The following is a 26,920-nucleotide window of genomic DNA, read 5'->3' as shown; positions in this document are numbered from 1 at the left end:
TGTAAATAAGAAATGGAGTTCTTAGCTAACAAAGGTATTTCAAACACACGCTGTTTTACTGTCATAGCATGAGTATTGGAATGCATTTTGGATTCAGAAAACCCTCTCCTACGTATCATCCCTTCTAAGAGATTGTTAATAGACATCCAAAATAAAATTCATGAAAGACAGTCAAACCAGGTTTTCCATGGTAAACTACCAAAAAATTTTAAATAGCAGGAAAAAAAAAAGGCTTTCTGCTCCCATGAAGAAGCCGTGACACAAGGTAAGTAGAAGGAACAGGAATCCAGATGGCATGTTTTACCTCCTATGGTTGCGATGTAGCATACGGATGCTGCTGGCCCAAGATCTCTGAACACATCAAACTGGGTTGAACATATGGACACTTACTTACAGTACAGCTCTGTGAGACCTAAGGTACTGCCTACACATCAAAGGCAACAGATTAATGCTGCATAGGGTGTTGACAGTCTATCTCAACACCCCCTGTTAACAATGAAATGTGTGACCCTTTACATTTTTGAAACCCTTACAAGTTTGACAAGTGCATAAAATTATTCTCAGTGAAATACCTATGTAAATTGAAGATAGCCACTTCATCAATGCAAGAATAAATAATTTAGAAAAAATGGTTTAATATTTTGTACCTCAAGTCATCATTTTGAAATTGTAGTTAGTCATTCTATTTCTATGAATCTGGTCAATGACTATCTAATCAGCTATTCTGAAAACAAAGTGGCAAAAAGAATAACAGAAACAGTTTTTATTGTTTCCTCTGCCCACATTTGTTATCAATATTCTGATATACTCAAAAGCAAATACAAGCAATATTCACTTTTATAAATTTTTAACCATGACCATACATTATGTTACAATAAAAATATTTGTGTATTATCAATCCTAACTTACAGTATTTTAAAATGACAGCATGTTTCTCTTCAGTTTTGTTACCAGAAAAACAAAACATGGTTAGACATCTACTGCCAGAGTCAGTTGATGAATGTCATAAGGAATGTGTAAGCTCATGTGCAAGCAAGGACCAATTAACAATGAAAGGGGTTTGCTGGAGGTACTGACAAACACGGTTGGGAAATTTGTAGTAATTAAGATCACTTAGAGATAAGATAATTCAGCAGCATGTCATGCCTGCCACTGGTGTTTAAGAGATGTGATGCAATGAATGTATGTAATGTGAACTTTTTTAACTTGGACTTAATAACCTAAATGATATTTTCAAACACATACAAATGCCTATGCATTCCTGACAAACTGAAGTTAGTGAAGTATGTATGGCCAAACTTCGTGAACGAAGATTTGGGAAGGGCTTTCCCCACGAGGGGGTGTGCCCTTCGAGCCTGCGCAGTGGATTTTTTAGGTGAGGCACAGCGTGCGCAGAGCTGGCCCCACCGTTTATGTCCCAAGGTCCATCTGCCACGGCCGAGCGAGCTTGGACGGTGACAGTGAAGTCCTCGGGACTGTCACAGCACCCGGTACTAACCGGGGCTGACCCTGCTGAGCATCCGAGATCTGACGGGATCGGATGGCAGGGAGGCATTTAACTGCTCGGTACGATCTCCACTGAGACTCGAACTCACGACCTTGTGATCAGAATCCGGCGTGCTCACCATTACACCACGGGACCGCCCCCAGTTAACCAATCCAATAACCATCTCTTCCACATGAGAAGCACAGAAAAAGTCTAATTCACTTTTTTAACTGCTATAAGGGGAAGTCTCCCATTTCACTCTTGCCTTTCAAGGTGGCATACTATCAGGTATGTTAAATTTAATCCCACAGATAGCAGACTGCTTTGGTTTGTAAAGTACAAACTAATGAAAGGGCATTAGGTAAGGAAGGATATTTAGAATAATTGTTGAAGATGTCAATTGACATTCTTTATCACCTTTAAAAGTACCACACCAATTAAATAAGAATCTTTTAGACATTTAGCTTATTCAATTAGTTTGACTATTTTTAGGAATTAAAAGGTTTTTAAGACAACATAATAAACTGGGATGTTAAACTTTATTTAATCATTTTTCTAAATAAATATCTTGTTCTCAAATTTACTCTGCTTTGGCATTCCCATGAACAAAGACCACAATGGCAGCAAATAACCCCAGAACATGTACATGCACAGGAAGTGCTTGATCCCTTAAGCAACTTGCACATATCATAGACATGCATTAGCAAATATTTTGAAGTAGAATTTTAATCTGTCTAGCCAGCTTCTTCAAATGATTGTGTTAATGAAAAACAAGTATTTAGCAGTTACTTGGAAAAGCAGACACCTGTGCAAAATGTGACACATATTACTGGGCACCAAGGATACAGATGTTTCACCACACTAAATACATGAACCTCTATACCCTTGTGCATTGTGCCTTTAATTTTAAAACTACTGCATTAAAAGCAGATCAGCAAACTCCCGGGATCCTAACAGTGCACAGGCAGCTTGTTAAAAGCCATCTCAGTGTTTCAGATGAGTGTCTGTTCATCTGTCCATCCATTCAACCCAAAGGTTCTTTAACATGGAGCCACTTAGCACATTTTCTCTTTCACACACAATTGTCAGGCAATGCTTGGACATCTTAATTACATTAAGGTTACTACAGTGAGATTTCAAAATTATTTATTTAGTTGAGAAAAGCAACAATAAGAACTAGAAAATAAAGACAATTTCCCAAAATGTTTGCTATCAGTTATGTGGTTGTGGAACTTGAGGGCTGTATTGAGACCTGTGCTGCTTCTGTCTGTTCAGACAGCAATCAATACACACTCGTTTCTTTCCATTTTTCTTCATTAGAACTTTAGTTTGGGAGTGGATCTTAAATATTTTTTTCCTACCTACATTAAGCAATCATCCACAGACAGAGAAAGTACTGACACTTACCTAGTGAAATCAGCTGATAAACACTCAGAAGTAAATTGGAAAATTCCAGTCTCATAATTTACCGGAAGATTTCAAGGACAAAACCAAAACACTCCCTGATCCCTCCCAGATCAACAGTTCTTTATATAACAGAGGCTATATAGCCCTGTGCCCTCCAAAGAACAGCCAAAAAAACCCCCACCAAACCCAATCCAGTCTACAACCAACCTTAACATTCCATATTACAAAACTTGAAGCAGGTCAGTTTGGGGAGGGATTTGTGATGTTGTCTGAAATGGGAAATACATAGCTGCATCATAAAAACTGCAATACTGCAGAAATACTATTTAAATATGTCTCTGAAAAAAAAATGTTTGGCAACACAACCAAGTCCTGTGAAACTATCAAGCATTTTGGACCTGGGGCAAGTTGCAGGCTTTCTCTTGCTTCTTTTTCACCCAAGTCTTTGGGTTCTTTACACAACCTCCTGCCATTGCACAACTGCCACACCTCTCACAGGTCCTGTAAAGGAGGCTGCAGGCTGAAACATGCAGGTGTGTTCTTGCTACTGTTATGAATAGGAAAGGCAGTTGAGCAAGGAGAAGCTTGGCTTCCACCCTCTGCACTGCTGGAGCACAGAAGTCATGGAAGTAGTCCTGTGCTAGATAGCTGGTGAAGGGGGAACACAAGTCATGGCATTGCAACTGCAATACAGAGCAGAACAAGAAGAGCCACAAAAGAGGACAACACATATCACAGATGGTGATGTAATGCCGTATCAACCCCTAATGATGCTGTTTTCAGGCAACATGACATGTAGACTATTTTTAACTTCCTCCTTCATGAACAGTTCTTTCAACTATATTCATGAATGGAACTTTTGTGACGTAAGACACAGGAAGTTCAGTTTTCTCTATGTATTTCTCAGGTACAAACTAATTCTAATGAGCCATTGTGCTACTGAAACCTGAGAAAAAAAACAACTATTTGCTAATGGCACCATGAATTACCATGATTGCATGTATCAGTCTCCAAAATCCCTGCATAAAAAAACCTGCCTGTCCACATAGTGACGGATAATCACCTCGTGTGTTTTGTTATGTTTGTTTAACAATCCTCAATAACTTTGTTTCCCATACCCTTACAAGAAAAATTTTTGTATACACACACAAGAATGGTCTGTTTATAGCACAAAGAGACATCACCCACCAAGGTTATGGTTTGTACTAGTCAAGTATTCATGAAATAAAAACATAGATAAACAGATAGACATATAGGTTTTTATATCCGTCTTCACATTGTCAATAGAGAATTGCAGATTCAAAAGAAGTTATGCACCTACCTTCTTTACTCTTTGGTTGAAGAGTGAAGTTTTCACCAAACCATTTATTTTATTTTCAATTCCTTCTCCCTTCAGCTCTAATCTGATGAAAGTTTCAGGGCATTAGAATTTAAAGAGCAGTAGAACTCAGTAACTGAGCAGAATACCAGACAGACTACTATTAAACCTCAGAGACACACAACTTTCCAATCCAGAAACAGACAGAGCATATGTAGCAAGGATTACAGGACTGTTTGATAATTTGAGGGGGGAGGGGGAATAGAACAATAGAACATTTACAAGTACAATTAAAAATTTATTTCTCTTTCTGCATTGAAGTGAGTACATGTTTACACACAATGTGACCAAAAAATCACCTGGATACTAAGTAAGGTTGTAAGTGTGTTTTCTTTTATAACCATCAAGAATATCAGCACGGAAACAGAAGAAAAGAAAAACACACATAACTTTAGCTGGTATATCATCCAGCACCTCTGGTTTTACCCACCCCCAAAACCCCACTCACAGAACACTTTTGGCAAAGGTCTCTGAATGTACCCTCTGTCCCCACCAAACATTCAGTACAATTTAAAAAACAGGTTCAGTGGCACTTCAATATGACTTCAGGAACATTTTGAAATACAGTGCATTCACAGTGCACCCATTTCACTTTGCTGTAAGGCTTACTTAGACATAAGGCAAATATTACCTTAGCTCTCAAATATTTCATGATTAGACACCCCTAGTATGTAACTCTGTTAAATTCAGAGATTCCTCGTTTCCTTTCATTGATTTTCCTTCTGATCAATAAAGCAATTCAGGAAGATGGTGTGCTATAGTCATCACAAATTGCAAGGTATTAAAATGTTGAAACACACGGCAATGAATAAAAATAAACTATTCACATATCCAAAACATTTTCCCATCACTTAAATAATTTCGTTTGCAATTACAAAATACATACACTTAAATACCTTTGTAAGAAATAATCATCTAAGATATCACACATCATGATTTGCTTTTGATATTCTAACTGCCCTAACTCTGGCATAAAGATAAACCTGGACAGTGTTACTACATAGAATATTTTCCTGTTATAATTAATTTTCCTAAAATACAGTAAATTCTATAATTATTCTGACAGATAGTGCAAATAAAGACATTCTTTGGGTCACAATTTTAAAATATTACCACCAATGCTATCCTCAATTTAATATTGTTTAGTAATTAAGTAACAAAATATTTTAAGTATACACATTTTCTAACATCTGTGTAACAACGTGTTTTCCCCAGCGACCTCAGCTTAAATACAGATCACAAAAGATGAATAAGCTACAATGCTTCTCATCTATCCAAAAGATATGTTATACTCATACTTAAATAAATATATATAAAATCTACCTATAAGTTCCCCATTGCTTTCCACATATTTTTATTTTCCAATGGCATACTACATCAAATCATGATAACAAAATATCTTTAAAGACAACAAAGATCACTTCAGAAGTACTGCTCAAAGGCAATGAAATAATGCTTTGAGAGCCTATGCACATATGCTAGGCCTATGTAGATCCAGCACACTGTGTAATAGAATAATTTATTCTTCTTTTAGAGTTAACTACTGCTTTGCCTTAGCCAGAGATGAAAAGCTTATCTTAAATATTACCCATTACAGATGTAGCAATGCCAAGCAGCCCTGTTTGCTATCTAATGTTGCTTGCTGGTTTTACACGTTTATTTGAAGTTATTTGAGCCTGATGGCTAGTTCCATTAGTGGTATTTGTTGCTGAGCCATTCACAACAATGTAATCAACCTTGTTTTCCAATTTCACAAGGCGTTGTAAGATGTCATCTAGAAGAACAGCAATTGTTCTCTTAAGATCAGCTGAAGATAACAGAAAAAAAACAAATTAGAGACTATTATTTACTGTGTGTGGAAAAGAACTGCTATTTCAACATATTCACATCTTAATACTTGCTATCCTCCCATTATACTTTCTGGAAAGGAGTGCAGATTGATGTACAAATACAAAATTAAACAGCTGCTAGATTTTTCTTTAATACTGTTTCTTTGTTATTTTAGGGAAGGAACACACCACCATAATGGGGAACTATGAAGGCAGTCAATTAAATATTTGAGTGTAAGAACAAAATCACTAGGTGGAGCATTAGAAGTGACTATTCAAGGGAAGTATTTCATATTTCATCCAGACAACAGTACTAGAATACTCAGCTACAACACCTTGTAGACAGCAACAGAATATATTTAAATACTTTCCAACATAAAAAAGGTGGTTAATAGTTTTCCCCTAAATAATACATCTAGCCCATAGAAAAACTGCTATTACAAAGTATCTTATTGCTTCTTATATAAGCTATAAAGTAGGGGGGAAAGGATCTATATATTTACAACCATGATGATTGAAAAGCAAGAGCTTTTTCTTTGAAAAAGAAAAACTATAACTTTACAGCTTTCATTAAAAAATACATTCAGATAACTAGTATAGCTTTTTTCCTCTTACCATATCCTGCCATAGATGCTCCACCACCACCATTCATTAAATTTTTATTTTCTTCTGCCAGTGCTTTGACGTATCTTCTACTGAGATCTAATATCTGTCCACGCAACTCAGCACTGCTTTGGCGTCTTGGATACTGAAAAGTGTAGCGCAGCAACATCAAACCCCAAATGATTCCAAAAACTAGTAAAAACATACTCAGTTTCTGGGACATATTTTTTCTTGAAAATGTTAGAAACATTTTGATGAAGGCCACAGGCGCGTCTTAATTTCAAGAAAAGTAACCCTGGATCATCCTGAGTACATCTTCTCATGGTTTAATTGGTCTTGATTCCTGAAATTTGTAAAGTATTGCTTGGTTATTCAAAACTGCTAGAGTTGCTGAGATCAAGGACAAGTATCAGTTCTTAAATAAAGTATTATATCATCATCTAGCAAACAACTGTGGATTGTTATCTGTTTAGAGGTTCAGTCATCTTTCTATCTCGCCTGTCATTTACAGGGTTTCCTCTTACTATTTTTACCAATTTTTATTCTCAAAAATCAAAACTTCTATGCTTCTACAAGTCACCCTAAGCATTTTAAATATCGTAATTTAAACTGACATTAAACGCAAATGCATTTCATACAAAATGTAGTATCTAGAAGAGACTTGTAAAACATTTATAGCCAACATTTTTATGTTATATACATACATCTACACACAAAACCAAAAATCTTGTAAAATGATTCTCTTGGTTCTTATTCTTCCCTTAGAAGCACAAAGCATGTATAAAGAGACAACGTACAGAATGAAGTTTCTTGGTTGCTTAGTTGGTTCAAAGTCTTCTCTTTTGGTTATACACCATTAAGCTTTTGTTGGTGTCTTGCTACTTAATAAAGAAATAAAATCAAAATAAAGTTGACATATTGCACCCATTTAGTGTTTTATTACAACTTGAAAAAATGTCTTACCATAACAGCTAATTGTGATCCCTCAATGTATTAAGACTTCCAAGAGAGAAACGAGTGGTAGGAAAGCTTCAACGCTTAAACAACAAATGTCCAGACAGTTTGAAGCAGTATGAGCCACTGATCTTCAGGGACCTCTGTAATAGGGGAAAAAAATAAAGATTTAAACAAAATAAAGTGAAGAGACCTCTCGACACCCCCTCTCGACTCCTTTCACCTGCCAGGGTGCCCTTAAAACACAGGTATATGGACCTGGACTCAGACAGTCTGTTGGAGGACAGTCAGGAGGAAGATCTATCTACAAGATCTTCTGGTTACCCCCAGCCTACCGGACGGGTTACGACTACAGGTAAGAGGAAAAAGAGAAGGGTTGTTGTAATCGGTGACTCCCTTCTGAGGGGAACTGAGGGCCCTATATGTCGGCCAGATGCGTCCCACAGGGAAGTTTGCTGCCTTCCTGGGGCCAGGGTGAGGGATATTACCAAAAGACTTCCTAAACTTATCCAACCCTCAGACTATTACCCACTGTTGGTTGTCCAGGTTGGAAGTGATGACATTAATAAAAGGAGTACCAGAGTAATTAAAAAAGATTTCAAGGCACTGACCCGATCTCTTCAGGGGACAGGAGCACAGGTAGTAATTGCCTTAGTTCCTGTGCTAGCTGGGATGAATGAGGAGAGGTTTAGGAAAGCCCAGCTTACCAATAGGTGGCTTAGGGGATGGTGCTATCGTCAAAATTTTGGGTTTTTTGATCATGGCGCAAACTCTGGGTTGCCCAGTCTCGTCAAACCAGATGGGCTTCATTTATCTAGGGAGGGCAAAAGAACTGTAGCCCATAAGTTGGCAGGGTTGGTTAGGAGGGCTTTAAATTAGGTTTGAAGGGGGAAGGGACGGCAACTGGGCTCTCCAGAGATAGGCCTAAGGGCATAGAGCCCGAGTTGGGAATGAAATCAATGGCCCAGCTGAAGTGCATGTACACCAATGCACGCAGTATGGGAAACAAACAAGAGAAGCTGGAAGCCATAGTGCAACAGGAAAACTATGACATAGTTGCTGTCACAGAAACGTGGTGGGATGACTCACATGACTGGAGTGCTGCTATGGGGGGCTACAAGCTCTTCAGAAAAGACAGGCAGGGAAGGAGAGGTGGAGGGGTGGCTTTCTATGTTAGAGAGTCTCTTGACTCTGTTGAAGTTGAGGTCAGCAGTGACAAGGTTGAGTGCCTGTGGGCCAGAATCAGGGGCAAGGCCAACAAGGCTGACACCCTTGTGGGTGTCTGTTACAGACTGCAGCTGTCTGCAGCTGGCAGATGTCTCAAAATCTCCAGCCCTTGTTCTTGTGGGTGACTTTAACCTGCCAGGTATCTCCTGGGAGCTTCATACTGCAGAGAAGAGGCAGTCAAGGAGGTTCCTGGAGTGTATGGAGGACAATTTCCTTCATCAACTGGTAAATGAGCCTACCAAGGGTAAGGCCCCGCTAGACCTATTGTTTACAGAGAGGGGCTGGTAGATGATGCAGTGGTTGGAGGCCGCCTGGGGCATAGTGACCATGAAATAATAGAATTTTCAGTCCTCAGGGATGTAAGGAGAGCCACCATTAAAACCTCTACCTTGGACTTCCGGAGAGCAGATTTTGGCCTATTCAAAGAACTGATTCAGAGCATACCCTGGGAAACAACCCTTAAAGGCAAGGGGGTCCAGGAGGGATGGACATGTTTTAAGAAGGAAATTTTGAGTGCACAGCAACAGGCTGTCCCAGTGTGCCAAAAGGCCAGCCGGAGGGGAAGACGGCCAGCTTGGTTAAATAGGGAGATTCTGAAAGAAATCAGGGATAAAAAGAAAGTTTACAGACTATGGAAAAAAGGGCTGGCTACTTACGAAGAATTTACAGATAGAGCTAGGTCATGCAGGAAAAAAATTAGGGAAAGAAAAGTGGAATTTGAAGTAAATTTGGCTATTTCAGTTAGGGATAACAAAAAGTCCTTTTATAAATACATTAATAACAAAAGGAGGGGCAAGGAAAACCTCCATTCTCTGTTGGACTTGGAGGGAAATATCGTTAAGGAAGATGAGGAGAAGGCTGAGGTACTTAACACCTACTTTGCCTCAGTTTTCACCAGTAAGACAGGTGGCCCTCAAGACAACTGGCCTCTATAGCTGGTAGACAGGGAGAGGGAGCTGAATAGCCTTCCTGTATTCCAGGAGGAAATAGTTATTGACTTACTGAGCCAGCTGGATCCTAACAAGTCTATGGGACCAGATGGGATCCATCCCAGGGTGATGAAGGAGCTGGCAGAAGAGCTTGCCAAACCGCTCTCCATCATCTTCCAACAGTCCTGGCTCTCTGGGGAGGTCCCAGATGATTGGAGGTTGGCAAATGTCACCCCAATCCACAAAAAGGGCTGCAAGCAGGACCCTGGCAACTACAGGCCTGTCAGCCTGACCTCCGTGCCTGGCAGGGTTATGGAGCAGTTCATCCTGAGTGCAATCACACAGCACCTTCAGGGTGGACAAGGGATTAGACCCAGCCAGCATGGGTTTAGGAGGGGCAGGTCCTGTCTGACCAACCTGATCTCTTTCTACGATCAGGTGACCCACCTGGTGGATGAGGGGAAGGCTGTGGATGTGGTCTATCTGGACTTCAGCAAGGCCTTTGATACTGTCTCCCATAATATACTCCTGGAAAAGCTGGTAGCCCATGGCCTGGACAAGTGTACCCTCTCCTGGATTAAGAGCTGGCTGGAGGGTCGGGCCCAGAGAGTGCTGGTGAACGGAGCTGCATCCAGCTGGCGGCCAGTCACCAGTGGTGTTCCCCAGGGGTCTGTGTTGGGTCCAGTCCTGTTTAACATCTTTATTGATGATTTAGATGAGGGGATTGAGTCCATCATCAGCAAATTTGCTGATGACACCAAGTTGGGAGGGAGTGTCGACCTGCTGGAAGGCAGGAGGGCTCTGCAGAGGGATCTGGATAGACTTGAGAGATGGGCTGATTCCAATGGGATGAAGTTCAACAAGGCCAAGTGCCGGGTCCTGCACTTCGGCCACAACAACCCCCTGCAGCGCTACAGGCTGGGCACAGAGTGGCTGCAGAGCAGCCAGGCAGAAAGGGACCTTGGAGTACTAATTGACAGGAAGCTCAACATGAGTCAACAGTGTGCCCAGGTGGCCAAGAAGGCCAATGGGATCCTGTCCTGTATCAAAAATAGCGTGACCAGCAGGACCAGGGAAGTGATCCTTCCCCTGTACTCTGCATTGGTAAGGCCACACCTTGAGTACTGTGTTCAGTTCTGGGCCCCTCAGTTCAGAAAGGATATTGAGGTGCTGGAGCGGGTCCAGAGAAGAGCAACAAGGCTGGTGAAGGGACTGGAGCACAAGTCCTATGGGGAGAGGCTGAGGGAGCTGGGGTTGTTTAGCCTGGAGAAGAGGAGGCTCAGAGGTGACCTCATCACTGTCTAGAACTACCTGAAGGGAAGTTATAGCCAGGTGGGGGCTGGTCTCTTCTCCCAGGCACTCAGCAATAGGACAAGGGGGCACGGGCTTAAGCTCTGCCAGGAGAAATTTAAGTTGGATATCAGAAAAAAATTCTTTACAGAGAGAGTAATCAGGCATTGGAATGGGCTGCCCAGAGAGGTGGTGGATTCACCATCCCTAGAGATTTTTAAACACAGATTGGACGTGGCGCTGAGTGCCATGATCTAGTAAATGGACTAGAGTTGGACCAAGGGTTGGACTCGATGATCTTGGAGGTCTTTTTCAACCCAATCGATTCTATGATTCTATGATTTTCTCATGGAGTAGCTGAAGTTGAGGGCTTCAAGGCACACGAGTTTAAAACAAAAAAACATTTTTAAACCTAACCTGATGCAATTTTTAGGGAAGAACGTAGACTTCATTTCCACTTTACAACAGATGCACACATTTAAATGCCCAATAACTGACTTCAACATACCTTTAAAAGAAAACTTGGTAAGAATGTTAGTATTTCCCTCTTCTAAGACAGAGATGGCAGATGGTCCAGATTCATCATATATGTACATGCACATATATTTACATATATGCATCATTCTCTTCTTAATTTTTACTCCTCAAACACATTCCACCTTTTCAGTCTCTTTACATATACATAGCTGGTATTTCTCATTTTTTACCCATCCCTGAAAATACTCCAATTATTTTCTTGAAAGAGAAATGTAACATTTAACTGTTTAACAGTCTGAATAAAGCTAGTAATTTTATATAATAGTTATATTTTTCCCTGTTACTCCCTGTTCTTCCCCATATATTACCTGGCTCAAGCACTTTTCAGACTGAAGTTACACACTTCATAGAGTTCTTCATGAGACTTGCTACAGTGATACTTAGGCCTCTGTTTTTATCAGAATCTTGAGACCAAATTCCTCATGCTGCTAAGCTCTCCTCTAAACTTAACTCCACCTCCAAAGTGTTTTTCATCGCCTCCACTGACTCGTTCAACTGGTCTTATGCCGACACCCCACAGTCCACCTCAAACACAAGTGTCACTGCCAGCAGGGCTTGTCACTTAGCCTTCACCTTCACTATTCTGATAATCCTCTCAACGTGCCTGATTTGAGTGGCAAACTTTTGAAGCACTCTAAAATAAACATGCATATCTAAATTATTCTGAAAATTTTTAACCTAAGGCAGGGGGTTTAGGACTTGGACACCAAAGTTGCTGTAAAGTAATAAGCTACTCTGCATAAAATGCCCCATAGTAAGTGTCAGTATATAAACCCTTACTTGTCCTGTGGGGTGCACTAACACAAGTGGCAATCACCTCCACTGTGGGGTACGACTGTGCAAATGGACACACAGCCAACATGCAACAATTTGAACTCCCATGTCACTTCAGTGGGATGTACTTTGTTCAAGGAACATGCTTATCACCCTAAAAAACTATTTTAAGAGACAAATTTATCTTAAGTACATAAGAGAGAAAACAATAAAAACTTAAACCGCACAATTCCAAATATTCATGATGTAGAATTTAAGATTTCATTAAACAGATCCTCCCTAAACAAAACTACTTTTTCCCAGCTCTCTGCCAAATCTGTGGTTCTGTACTCAGACTTTAAAGCATAGGCTGCATCCACACCATTAAGCATCTACATAATCCCTGAACAGGATCAAATACGATGGAGAATATTTACATATGAGGTCCAGGAATAGGGCACTCACACAATGGCTCAGAAGACCAAACAGTGTTTCTCAAGAAAAGAACACAAGTTTCAATCCTCATTCCCAAATGTCTACATCTTCTATTAATTAAAACAAAAATAACAGTAAGAAAAAAAAAGACTGAAAATAACAGGTAGTTCTTGCAGAATTTAAATTAAGTTCAGCTCTCCACAGATTTCTAGCCATATCTCATGCTGAAGCATTTAGACAGTATCACTGCAGCACTCTGGAGTGGAAGTAACTCTGCCATCACAACGAAAATAAGCCCATAAACTAGGATAAGAGGCCTAGCCAAGAGGAACAGACTGAATAAACTCCTGCCAAGGAGCAGCAGGAATTGCAGGCAGGGCCTTCTCCTTGTATATCTGATTCACAGTGTACATATTAGGAAGAAAATAGCACAATAAGTAAGATGAATGGATTGGAATAGTCTTTTACTCCTTGTTGCCCTGAAGGGTCAGCACTTCTCTACATGAACATTACAGTTTAAACAAAACTTGCCCTCAGAATGGATTTCTGTTTTCAGTAATTCAGAGGTAGCATCCCATGAGATAACAGCACAGATGTAAGAAGAAACATTGCCTCTTGCCATTTTTCTTCTCCCTCATTCTCTCAAATCCTCCTTACCCACCACTTCCTGTCATGGGGAAAAGGGAAGCCAAGACTTCCTTCTTCACACTGAATTATCCCAGATATGAAAACAGGCTCACCACCCTCCCAACCACATCAGGGGCTCTTATGGCAAAGGCAGCCAAAACACTGCAGAGAGCAACAAGAAGAAAAGGGTGCATCAGAACTGTGCCTTGCAATTCCTACCATCCCTAATCATGGAGACTGAGATGAAGGGAAGACGACCATGAAGATGAAGGAGTACAACCAGAACAAAATTTGAAAATCTGAGGGGGGAAAGAAAAGAAACAAGACTTCAAATCAACAAACCCAATACAAAACAAAAAATTCAACAAAACAAACCCAAATCAAACAAAACCCCTGAGCTGACTGTGTGGGCAAAATGGGAGTGTAAAAATCCATGAAGAAGATAATTTCTTTCGGATAATCCTTTGAATAAGCAGCCCAAAGTGCCTGATTCAACTGACAATTTTCCAAAGTTCTTTAAAATCAGCATTCTGAAATTATTCTGAAAAATACAAGCCCAGGCCAGAGGCAACATTAGAACTTGGAGCTATGACCAGTTCCTGAAGATCTGACACTAAGTTTGCCCTTCACAGACACATAAAGAGTTTGGGTTCCTTCACTGTTGCCATTGCTGGTTGTCTAAGAAATGTACTGCCAAAACTTACCAGTGTGGATTCAACTTTATTCAGTGGTACCACAACACTGACATACATCTGGCAATGAAAGCAAAGAACTAAGGAACTCATCCCCTCCAAAATAAATTCTTGTCTCTATCCTATGAGCTGTATTTCAACATCAATCATATATAAATTATATTATTGAGTACATGAAATAAAAGGAAGAAAGGCCAAGGAAGAAGAAACAGAAAATCCATTATATGTTCCACAATAAAGCAAAGTTCTGGTATATCTGATACTACTTAACGTTAGCATTGGACTTCAGTTTGAATACTGACCCTTCTCCATGGAAACCAGCCCATAGTTACAACAAAACACCCTCCTTGAATTTTTTTGCATAGTCTTCCTCAGATTCTGTTTTACTTATTCCACGAAAAACCCAGAGATGACATTAACGTACAACACAGAAATGAAACAGCCTGTAAGGCAAAGGAATCCTCATACATCCTCTGACACAATCTCAGGTTATCAGGCAAACAAGACATACCCAAATCCTTAAGAGGTTACAATGCACCTTACAGCACTGTCAGTTCTGCTGGTTCAGTCCATTTTTAGTCATTTTTCTAGTCCGTCCAAGAGACTCCAGCCTTACTAAACAACTAGAAATGGTTATTAACATAAGCAGGGCAAATTTCAACCTATCCTGCAGAGATGGTGAGTGCTTTCTAGCTTTGAAAAATCTACAGGACAGATGAAGATAGTTACTTGTAGAGAAAAAGAAAGCAGCAGGTCCATCAGGAACTTTAGGTTGTTATGAACAAGCAGCTTTAATAAAAAAAACCCAAAAAACAGAGTCAACAAGATGTAAAGAATACAGAAAACTGAAGCCTGAGAATCCCATTTCATTCAAAGATCAGAAAGACTTTTAGGGATAAAGCCAAGAAAAATGCAGTCAGAACAGTATTGTTAGCATACAGTCCAATAAAGTCACCTCTTTAGTTATATTTTCAAAAACAGAATGCCAAAAATACTGAGGCCATAGTTTCTCAGTGGTACTCTAGAGACCAAGACAGGTCTCTAATGAACCAATACATTAAGTCAATAGGCTTGAAAAATGGACATTTTACTGAATCTATTACTTAGTACCATAAGATTTATCTGTTCCTCACTGCCAAATTATGACCAACAACAACATGACACTGCAAATTCAAGAGCAGGTCTGGCTTTGCAATACTATTAACTGTACTATTAACTGTATAAACACAAGAAGTGATTTACCAAGACAGAGATTAAAAAAAAAAAGTCAGATACACTCATAGTAGAGTACATCCAACTACAGAAAAAGGGGAAAAAATCTTGTAATAGAACAGGCAACAGACAGAAATTAAGACAGTATAAATAAAAGCTGACATTAATAATTACTATAATTGTACAGTACAAAATTAGGATTTATTACAATCTCAGTGGGAGCACAAAATGTTTATGAAATTATGAATGATTTATAATTGACATACTAAAATTATATCTATACAAGAAATTAGTATTAAATTCATGGCAACAAACATCCCTTGATACAGAGAGGGTACTGTATCAGTAAACAGTAAATTGTGCTGTAAATAGGCAGGATGTTACCTCACTGCCAACGAACATTTCAGGAAGACAAAAATCACAGGGTATTACAGAATACTAGAAAAAATTCTCCTCAGTTCTACCACACCCTATTCTATTATTTTTCTTTCTTTGGCATCTATTGAAAGTGTGCTCCCCCTGGCTCATTCACCCCTGTAACCTCCAAAATATTTTGTTGTCTGATTTTCCAACAGAAAACTTTGAGTATCACTCAGCTGACAGGCATCAATCACACTGACCATTCTGAGAGCAGACAGGCTGGCTCTGTGTTATCTGACAGCACAGTTCTGGCAGATAAGAAATATGGGAAGTCTAAAGAATGACTGACACACACAAACACAGCATGGAATATACTCATTGGCCAATTAATCCTAGAAGACTGGGACAAGGAAATAAGGACCTAAAAGCCGAGGAGCTTACACATTTAGACTTTTTAAAATACCAAAAATGACATTTGCATTCTGGTAATTTGCAGTGTTAGAGAGCTGTTGGTTTGGCAGTAGGAGAAAAATCTGCATGAGGTGCAACTGCCAAACAGGTTCTCAAAGAATTTAAATGTTTGTTGTAAAATAGGACCCCAATTCCCAGCAATACACAGAAACTTCAGTTCTCTGTTCCCATACACAGCACAAACTCCCTTTCACAAATCATCCTAGTTCTGTCATTCATGTTTAAAACTGGTGCACAAGGAAGAATGACACTCCTTGTATTTTTAAGGGCACATGAGTTCCAGAGAGTATGCCAATAAAACCACTGTCCTGTACTGGCACATTCAACTGGTGACTTTTCAGAGCAACACTGCCCCGGCTCATTAATTGCTCAGATTTCCTCAGCTGCACAGCGCCACAAGAGAGTAAGATATTGTGCTCGGAACCAACAATTAACAGCAATAACAAGTGAAACATGTTGGAGCTGTCTTTTGACAAAATCAACTCTCAGCATGTTAAGTATTCATATTATTGCTGTTGTAAAATTTAGTCAACAGAAAAATATCACAGCAGAGAGGGAAAAGTGGATACTCTCCTGATAAAACCTCAGCAACGTCTGACACAACAGAGCCCACCAAAATGCTGTACCTTGTGCTGGTGAGGCTCGAGGGTCTTTAAAGGCTGCATCATAGATCAGTTGATAGAAGAGACAATTTATATTAGTACCTGCTAGGCTCAAGGAAAGGATCAGCACTACAGAATACCCTGCCAACTTAAGAATAGGTAAGAAGGCATATTTCTGGGAAAAAAAAAAAAAGTCTTGCCCTATCACTATGACCACTGCTGGGCAGCAGGTTTTAGCAGTTCTGTACCACTTTTGGAGTGTGCTGCCAAAGGAATCTGCCTTTGTGTGGTTTCCAGGACATCTATCTTTATACCTTCTCCAACAGCATGTGTTCCTTCATTCCCTGCTTCTGCATGCCAGAGACTTGCAACTACCAGAGAATGGTGATAAAAAATAAAATTTATCCTTTTGCTTTACTGCTACCTGTCTTTTGGGAATATCTTTAATGGATATTCCAAGTGAAATCATAGGAGACATGAGGTTTAAGGGAATAGCAAAAATAGGTAACTACCAAGAATACCTATTCTCCTATAGTGCTGCAACAAAGAAAAAAGAGAATCTCCTTGTGTGCTCCTGCTAGTCCTTGTGTCTCAATGCAGCCAAAGGATATACGGGCCAACAAAAGTCACAGCTCACCAAGCAGACACACAGTGTCGCTATTGACGAGCTGCTGGGATTACCTCAAAATATATCTTAAACCCTAAACAGTTTTACCTCCTACAGCCTTCCAAAAACAGCACACAATTTGTTTTGTAGATGAACTTTTAAGTTAAAAGCAAAAACATATTGCTTCAGACTTGAAAACCCACACAGCAAGCTAACAGTGGCCTGGGTATAAAATTATCTGAGAGCCCAAACACTAACCTTTTTTATTGTCAGTGTTTTAGAAATACTTGTGGCTTTTCTTTATTTTAAATGCATGTAGTCCTATTTTCACTGTTTTTATTTTGCATTATGTCTAAGGAGTCTGCTCTAGTACTTTTTGGTACCTTAGAATATCCTTTTTTTTTTCCCAGCGCCTTCCCCCTTTATTTTGCCTACTACTGTCAGTGAATGCTTTTAAAATAAATCAACCATTTAAAAACCAGAAATTCTTTGTTCCTTTCCTGTGGGCAGTAAGCCAAGATTCAAGATTTTGAAAGGGAAAATGACTTGGCAAGGCATGTGAAGAAAATTAAAGCATGCAGATATCAACAGAGATGGTATGTTATACTTGCTGAAGTTCCCCTCCTCCCACTGGGTCCATCTGGGCCCCAAAAACATTTCTATATCTCTGTATCAGCCTCCTGGGGAAAAAAAAAAAAAGATAGCTTTCTTAGCTTCATTCCCTCTGGGACACTTTCTTTTCTCTTTATGCTTTATTGCAGCCATTTGGGTCACAGTAGGCCCTTTGCTCCCAAGAGTAAGTTATGACAGAGGATGACCTTGGCTTCTCACTTTCCAGAAAAAATGACACAAATTTTAAGTGCAGTTGAACACAAGGCTATGACAAGTACTCCCTTGCAAATTCCTAACTAGTACCTCTACTCCCTTGTGAAATTTCACAGCTGTCTTTGTCTTATGCTTTCCAAAGCCCTTTGGACTTCAAAACTTCCTTGTGAGATGATAATGTTTAGCTAATTTTAACTAGTTTTACAGAGAGCCAAGCCCGCAGGATGATGAATGTAGGCTACTGATAAGAGTGATTTTCACTGAGCACTTTAGAGAGACCTAAAAGGAAGGTGGGTGTCATTAAAGAGAAATAAGACAACTAACAAAGTGACAGCTGCAATGGGGGAGTGATTGCCACTGCTAATACATGGCCACACAATCGAGCATACACACAAACAGGATTCCTTTACAACACCAACAAAAAGGGCTTTTACCACAGGGGAGAGGAGAATAATTTAACTCATCTGGTTTTCTTTCAAGAAACCTGCAGAGTTCAAACTGAGTATGAATTTGTCCACCAAAATTATGTCTCTGTGGCAAAACTGCAAAACAGACAAGGCCTTGCATTCACACTCCTTCCCAGGAGACTGATCCAGTTGAAGATTTTAGAAAAATTAACACTGAAGGAAATGTTAAAGACAAATAAATTCTTTTTTTCTACATCTTTTATTATTTCTAGATTGACATGTCAGTTCATCTTAGCATAGTAAGTGGTTATGACATGCCTTAGCTAACGGTAACATCATAGTGGTGTGCACTGCAAAATATTCCGTTCTTAAAATCATGTAGAAGGTACACAGGAATTTAACATTATTTATTTCATGATAGCTTATTATTTCTTCAATATTACTGAAGCAACCAATTTCAGTAGAATAAGTTTTAAGTCCTCTTGTGTAGGTCTCTAATCCAGGCAAAGTTCCCACTCAGCTTTGAGCAATCCAAAATTAATCTTTTAAATTACATAGGCAAATGCTAATATGCATATTTTTGTGAAGTTGACAATCATAAAAGAAAATACACGAAACTATTAATAATGCTCAGTTGAGGAAACCCCACCCATCAAATGGCATAAGTTTTCAATCACAGGTGAAAGTACTTGACAAATAACAAATACTCTATAAAGTACATTTTAGCAGTAAACTTGTACCAAGACAAAACACAGCCATTTAAAAGAGAGCCTCACAGATTTTTGACAGCTACTGGAAAATGGCTATTTTTGACACTTACTCGTCTTCAGATATGTTTACTACACAACTCCTGATTTAAGCTGACAGCATGCATTTATCTTACTTAGTTTGGGGCAAGATGCAAGAACTAGTGCCTTTTACTATTCTTGGAAAATGTACAAGTGATCATGAACTCCAGGGGAAATATCTTACTTTAAGCAGTCAAATAACATCCAATTCCACAGCTAAACCACAGTATCAGATTAGCGAACACCAATGCCTCTCCTTCAAGGAGGTAACAGCCAAAAGGAGTCTCTAAAAGCAGAGAATACAAAAGTTTTTTTTTTAAAAAAGGAAGTAGCTTTATTTCCAATTGTAAAAGCTTTAGGAAAAATATCTCCTTACTAAAACAAAGGAATTCTGGCATAATTGCCCAATTCTCTGGAGTTCTTGAGTACCTGAAATGAATTATTAAACAGTTCTATATTCTATGCCAGAATAATTTAGGCTTTATACACATGGGTATCTCCAGTAAAAATGAGAACAAAGATAACAATAAATCTCCATATTTGGTATAAAACTGCAATTGCTCTACTTGTGACACTAGAACAAGATGCTACTCAAAATCTAAAATCATCTTCATATTGTCTCCTTTCTTTGATATTCTCAAGAGAGTGAAACAGAAATTTGTTACACTTGCTCCAAAATAAACTCTACATTACAATTAGAACAAAATAGATGCATGCTTAATTATGATCTTCAGCACGTTTGTATTCTGAAGGTTCTCTTTTAAAAAGTCAAAATTCCTACAAAGTTCACTTTCCACAGTGAAAAAATACCCACACCCCCCCCAGTGTGACAATTCAGGACAAAATGACAACCAAAAAACCCTCAAAACAACAGCAACAAAAAAGATCTAGTTAATTCAATCTGAACTGCTCTAAAGAAACTCCCTATCATGTCATTGCACAGAATAAAAATTCCCTCTGCTTGTTTTGTGGCACACAAACACAGAAATTACACTGCACTCCAGCCGTCAGTATCTGTTAGATGACAAGAGACATAAAAGAGAATTTACAGAATACTACCGTGTTGGGTTAGGGAACTGAAGTTAATTAATAATAAATGATGAACAGAGCTACAGAAATAAGGCAGACATAATAGTACGTTATAAACACTTACAAAATAAGCTTAATGGAAGATTTAAAGTGTAGTTAAAACGTCATCGGATATTACACATAAAGACAATTTTATTATATTATAAGCAGGAAGCATTAGCTCACAAGTCTTGCTGTCAGGAAGTTTCATACATTATAATCTACTAAAACCTAATGTTTCAAATCTTGCAGATTCCATACAACACTACTTCTTGCTATTTCTTCAGTATTAACGAAGAGACCAATTTCAGTGACACATTTACCCGTTGGTTTGGGTTTCTTTTAAGTAGACTTGCTAGTGCCCGAGGATCAGTTAACCCGACATTATTAAGGATACCGTCTTTGCTTAAATATGAATTAAATAACTCCCCCCTCTCCCACCCGAAAGTTCCATCACATCACTGTAATCAAGCTTTGCGTCTTTGGAAGTTGTGTCCTTACAGTACAAGGCACTGATCTTGCAGAGTCACTGCAGTCACAGTTCAGGACGGCAAGACGACTGCAAAGGCTGAAGGAAACCAGGCGAGCCTTGTTTCCTCCACCGCTTCATCTCCCTGCAAGGACACTGCACCACAGCCCCGGACACAGCCCTCGGGATCTCCGCATCCCAGCGCAACTCACCGCTCAGGGCCCGCAGGGACACCGCAACACTCGCGCCGGGACCGGGACGACGGGACGAAGGCAGAGGCGGGTAAGGCTGTCCCGCAGCTCCCGGAGGGTGGCGCGGCGCGGGCGCTCAGGCGCGGTGTGGGCGTGCGCGGCAGCCGCAGCCTCCCTTCGCCATCCCCCTCCCGCCGAGCCTGCGGCCTCCCCCACGAACACACGGGCTACCGGGCCACCCCTCCCGCCCGGCCCCGGGCGCCGCTGCCCCTCTCCGCTCTCCCCGCTGCCCGGGGCGGCCCCCGCGCCGCCGGTACCTCCGCCCGCGCCGCTTCCGCCCGCGGCCCCGCCCGGCCGACCCCGTCGCTGCGCCCCCCGCGCCGCTCCCGCCCCCTGGCGGCCCGAGGGAGCCGCGACAGCCCCGGACGGGCCGGGCCGCTCCTCGGCGCTGGGCGGGCGATCCACCCTCGTCCGTGCCCCGCGGCAGCGTAACCCGCAGCGGCGCGGGCTCCACCAGCAGCATCTCCCGTGAGCAGAGACTGCAGGAGCTGGGCCTGTTTAGTTTAGAGAGGACTCAGAGGGGAATCTTATTAATGCATATAAATGTCTTAAAGGCTGGTGTCAAAAGGATGGTGCCAGGCTCTTTTCGGTGATGCCCAGTGACAAGACAAGGACCAATGGCCACAAACTAAAGCATAAAAAGTTCTGCCTCAACGTAAGGAAGATCTTCTTTACGATGATCGTGGCAGAGCACTGGAACAGGCTGCCCAGGGAGGTCGTGGGGTCTCCCTCTCTGGAGACATTCAAAACCAGCCTCATGTGTTCCTGTGTCACCTGCTCTGGCTGACCCTGCCTTGGCAGGGAGGTTGGACTGGCTCTCCTGAGGTCACCTCCAACCCTAACTTGTCTGTACTTCTGTCATTCTGTGACTGTTCATGGCTGGGAGGGTATTTAAACTCCCACCACAATAATTACATAAATAAAATCCATTTTGGGTGCATGATTGCTCTAGTGAGTTACCTGAGGCTCTTCCTGCAAGGTGGTGTTTCAAAGAAGCTGGTATCAGTTAAGCAAAGGTAAACATAAGGGCAAAGTAAAGAACATAAAGGCACATTCAGCAGGGGCAGAGCTGATAGCAGTCAGGACTATCTGTTGTTCGACCCAGCTCGATTCCTTCAGCATTGTCCCTACCCACACAAGTCAAAGTACTGGTTACAACAGAGAAGTTACAGCTGGGTGTAGTTGAAAGTTCTGTTTGCAACTTTGCATCCCCTGTGAAATAAACACAGTAACAGCCTGTGTTGCCCCAGCAGCTTCCTCATCTCACTGTGCTCCACCTCCCCACCAGCACCTCCACGCCTGCACTGCGCTCTGCTGCACCTTTCCCTCCCTCCCTTCCAGTGGGCGTCAGAGGCTACCTGGGCTTCTCTCTGGTTTCCAAACTTTATATTCCGCACAGGTTAGACGCAGGAAAGATCAACATTTAAATCTGATGCTGTTCTAGAATAAAAGTTATTGATCCATCAGAGTGGCAATTGGCCTACACCTAAGTAAATAGACAAAACTGTTGGCAAGGTGGTATCATGTCAGCTAGTGAATCAGTTGCATAAAAACCTTTCCTTGCATGAATTAGTTCATAGTCACTTATTTCAGAATCTTGGGAAACATGTTGTGGTAAAGTTGGTTGTTGGTGGTATTTTCTTGTTGAGCTGGAAAACTTTGCTGTTCACCTTAGAGTTATTTAAATTAAAAAAAATAGGCAATTGTGGAACTGAATAGAAGACTGTATTCCCACAGAATTCAGAAAAGCCTGGATTTAAGGAATGATGTATTTATTTGATTCTGCAAGCCGTCCCATGGATAAAAGTATTTTTCTAAACTGTACAGTGTTAAATGAGGACAAACAAAAAAAATAAAAACTGAATTGATAAGTAAGCTTTGGAGTGAACTGTTTGACTGCATCTTGTGCAGCACCAAGAAAATTGTTACTAGAAGTATTTTCTAGAGTCACTTCATCAGTTTCTGTGGGTACTTTCCCATGAAGATTTCCTCTTGAAAAAATATCGAAACCAGATGGTCTGAAATGGACTTCACATTATAAATGTACTGCAGCTATTTACCACCATTTATTACTATATTGTTTGCTCAGTGATTAAACCTTTATTTTCACAGACATGCAGTGAACAGCTGTAATGTTTTTGCAAATATAATTTTTATGGTATTTAGAGTTTACTAGGGAGAGAAAGAGAAATCTGTCAACAGTGTAATAACAGGAAGATTTCCATGTGGAGGTCACAAAATTATATTAAGAAATATGTCTCCACTATAAATGTACCCTCTGTGGACAGGAACTCTCAACTAGTAATAACATTCTTAATTCCTACTGGCTAAAGGCCTCAAGTATTAGGTCATCTTTCTTGAACATGCATCTCACAATATCAGGTGATATTTTTTCCCCTTATCTATGTGGTAAAAACTATATGGCAAAACAATATCAAACACCATGTTTCTCCTCAATGATATATGAAAATCAAAACTTAATACTGATTATATGGTCCTTATATTTGTGGGTAAAAATATTCTTGGCACCATTTCAAGGGATTGATAAAAGTCCAGGATTGCAGCAGTGAAAACTTGCTATATTGCAGTGTTCTGTATGATTTTTCGCAATAAAAAAAAGCAGCAGCTGCAATATTGTTTCATTCCTCTCGTGCCATTCATTATCTGTAGACTGTTCTTCTGACATGAAATTGCATAGCTATTGCTCTGTCCTTTTCAAATATGCATTAAGAATTTCCTAATACGTTTAAACTGCTGAATGGCAACGGCGAGCAAACAGCAGACTGCTGTTCCATATGCTTTGTGATTAGAGTACCTTCTGCCTTAACCAATTAATCCTCTGATCTGTATATGCAGATAAGAATATATGCAATCTTATACTTGCCTTACTGCCACTCCTATTTTTCCCTCTTCCTGATCCTTTACCAGTTATTTACACCCTTTCCCTTTAGGGAATGGGCCTGATTTGGGCCTATCTTTCCCCCCAAAATGCATTTTTTGCCCAAGTTGTGAATACTCTATACTCACTACTGCATTAAAGGTAACAGTCTATCACAACAGTATATTAATATTGCTTGAAAAATCTCCATAAGACATGCTTGAAGTACATGTAATTATGCCATGTTAGTATATCCTTTAGGCCATCTCTAGCTGTTTTCTGTGTTTAAACTATCTCCCATTTAGCAGAGAGGCTTCCAAAGATGCAGATCAACTTTGGAGTCTTACTAACTAATTACTAGTGAATGCTGAAATGTAATACCAAATAATTATTGTCTCTATACTCCAGGAAACTATGATGAAGTTATGCTAGAGAACAATGCAGAGAAGAAGAGTTATGGAAAAAATGGTGAAGATAGCTTGTAGTCTTTAGTATAAAATATAAACTTGATTAGACTTTTTAAAAATAGGTATTTGTATCAGTGACTGCCATTTTTATTTTAGGTTTAATTGCCAGAACACTTTAGGATGATAGGAATGAAAAAATTCTGGAGCAAACATCTTGAATGTCTGCATCAGTATTAGTCTAACTCCGAGGAACCGGAATCACAATATGTACTGTAGCAAGATCTTATATGTGTACAGGTTAACAAAAAGTATATTCCTATTCTATATGCCCCTGACCTTTCTCTCCCTCCCCTGCAGGTTTGGGGGTTTTTTAGTGTAACCGTTATGCATTTTCAGTAGGTTCTTCATATTCTGGTTTTTTTCAGTGAACCATCCTATGATGGAGGATTGATTAGCATATTCATCTCAGAATTTAAGCATACCTATTCTCATTTGCTTTTGTTCCTGGAGTAGAATATAGGTAGCATCAGACTGGATCAGAATCAGATTACGCCAAAAGAGTTTGTGATCTTGCAGTAGAACAAGTACTTTACTAATAAAGTAACACTTGAAAAGGCAGATGAACAAATCAATCTACCAGAGCTGAATGGAGCAGAGCCGATATGGAAGACCGATTATGACATGGATTCAGAATGGCTTTTAAAAGCTGAGACATCAGCAGAGGCTAAAACTCAGGCCAGCCTACTAACAATGAAAACTTAATTATAATTAAACAAGAACTGGCTAAGCAGTTGACTGAAACTTTCAAAGTAAGTGACATGCATGAAACTTTCAGCCAAAATAAAATATTTTGCAAACAAGGTGACAAGCAAGATCTTTCCCCAATGTCTTCTTTACCATTGTGAGCTAATTTACTCTTTAATTGATTATTTGCTTCTGACTTACCAAGGAAAAAGAGGACGAGCTGGCAGGTACAGTTCCAGCCTTCCATTTGCAATAGAAGCAAGAAATAATCATCATTTATGGTCCAGGTAGGAAGAAATATGAACCATTTCTCTAAAGAAGAGGGTATGTCAAGGCTTGTTAGAACCTTGAGCTGAGGTGACCACTGGTCACCAAGTGTCAGTGGGGCTTCTCCACTAGGAATCTGTTGGAAAACCAGTGCCACAGGCTGGAGAAGCAACCAGTACTGTGAACACTGCTGTTGTCTAAAGCCTGGGGAGTGTGCTTCGTGTAGCAAACATGTTTGATTTGAAGGGAACCAACTCCTGCCTTTGAATCACCCTCTGAGCACCTCATTCTGTTTTGGAAATATTCACACGAGCATGCAGTTAGGCTGTCACCCCTTGGGTACAGCTGTGCTGAACTTAAGATAACCAGCCTGAGCCAGCACAGGAATATGGACAGAACAGCTTCTCAACCACAGAGGGAAGGAAGCTCCTGCCCCTGAAGCAGCACAGGAAAGATGCAGAGCTGGGGCAGGAGCAGTGGCTCAGCTTTCTGGTATAGCTACTAGCAAGAGTCTGGGAAGGGCAATCTGCAGTTGCTGGCCACACATCTTCACCTGCTGTCCAGCACTGCCAGAGCAAGTTTAGCTGTTTCATTATATTTGGAAATGTTTTAACCTAAAGAACTACCTACTTGGTCTCAGTGCCCACAAGGTAAGAGCTGCTGTAGCTATTTGTGCATGCTGAAAAGGAAGCACCAAAACCGCACAGGATACAGGAACAGGGAAGCCTTTCTAAGGTGACTGAACAGAAAGGATAAACCTTTCAGTAAAATTGTGGTTAAAAGGCAGGTCTCAAGATAGCAAGTGAAAATTTAGGCCTCTGTTTCCTAGAAACACTCAATACCGGACCACATGACTTTACCTCCATGCACACACAACTAAATCAGCCCTCCAGTCTAGCTTATTAAATTTCCAGTTGGCATAAAAACCCGCTCCTCTCCCACCCCCCCCAGCCCGGTCCTCTCTTCTTTTGGGTTGGTGGGTTTGTTGGGTTTGTTGGGTCGGTGGCCGCAACGCCCCCTGCCAGAATCACCTTCTACGCAGCCAGAGCCGATTCCGGCACAGTTGCTTTGTTAGTTGTCTTTATTAGTTTCTCCTTACCTTAGGGGTTCTGCCAAACGTCCTTGCGGCCTGTAAATTCTGCACTCTGCGTCCTCTATCAGTGGGCTTCCTTCTCCCCTAGCTTTTAAAACTCCCACTAGGTCTAAGATTCTGAGATCATTCAAACATGTCCATCCCTAAGGCGTAACAAGGCAATTCTACTGACAAGTCATTTGTCTTTCTAACACCTGGACATCACTTAGAGCCTGATTGTTAGCTGTCTGCCTGTGTTGTTGATTAGGCTTGAACGCACACAAAGGTTGAACATCAAAAAAAACACCCCTTTTTAAGGAACATTTTTTCACGTGTTCCACACGT

At 40.4% G+C, this 26,920-nt stretch overlaps 1 protein-coding gene across 2 annotated transcripts; it reads right to left on the bottom strand.

The window, feature by feature from the left end:
- Positions 1 to 4,496: 4,496 nt before the first annotated feature.
- Positions 4,497 to 26,799, bottom strand: CCDC126 (coiled-coil domain containing 126). 2 transcript variants are annotated; one of them, XM_071560930.1, is made up of 4 exons: positions 26,603 to 26,799; positions 7,667 to 7,800; positions 6,716 to 7,046; positions 4,497 to 6,078 (listed from the first exon to the last, which is right to left on the bottom strand). In XM_071560930.1, exons 3-4 carry the CDS (start codon positions 6,951 to 6,953, stop codon positions 5,897 to 5,899), a joined length of 420 nt encoding a protein of 139 aa, XP_071417031.1. In that variant the 5' UTR covers positions 6,954 to 7,046; positions 7,667 to 7,800; positions 26,603 to 26,799; the 3' UTR covers positions 4,497 to 5,896. The 2 variants fall into 2 exon arrangements, with proteins under 2 accessions (XP_071417031.1, XP_071417030.1); XM_071560929.1 differs by lacking the exon at positions 26,603 to 26,799 and adding an exon at positions 21,169 to 21,458.
- Between the last annotated feature and the right edge of the window lie 121 nt (positions 26,800 to 26,920).

The sequence above is a fragment of the Pithys albifrons genome, chromosome 7, assembly GCF_047495875.1.
Source record: "Pithys albifrons albifrons isolate INPA30051 chromosome 7, PitAlb_v1, whole genome shotgun sequence".
Classification (NCBI taxonomy): Eukaryota; Metazoa; Chordata; class Aves; order Passeriformes; family Thamnophilidae; genus Pithys; species Pithys albifrons.
Note: the sequence above shows the minus strand (reverse complement) of the source record. Positions and strands in the feature narration are given on the sequence as shown.

Coding starts and splice junctions, on each gene's coding strand:
- CCDC126 (XM_071560930.1), bottom strand. CDS start 6,953: ATGTTTCTAACATTTTCAAGAAAAAATATGTCCCAGAAACTGAGTATG. Junction 6,079..6,715: donor AGCATCTATGGCAGGATATG/GTAAGAGGAAAA, acceptor TGTTATCTTCAG/CTGATCTTAAGAGAACAATT.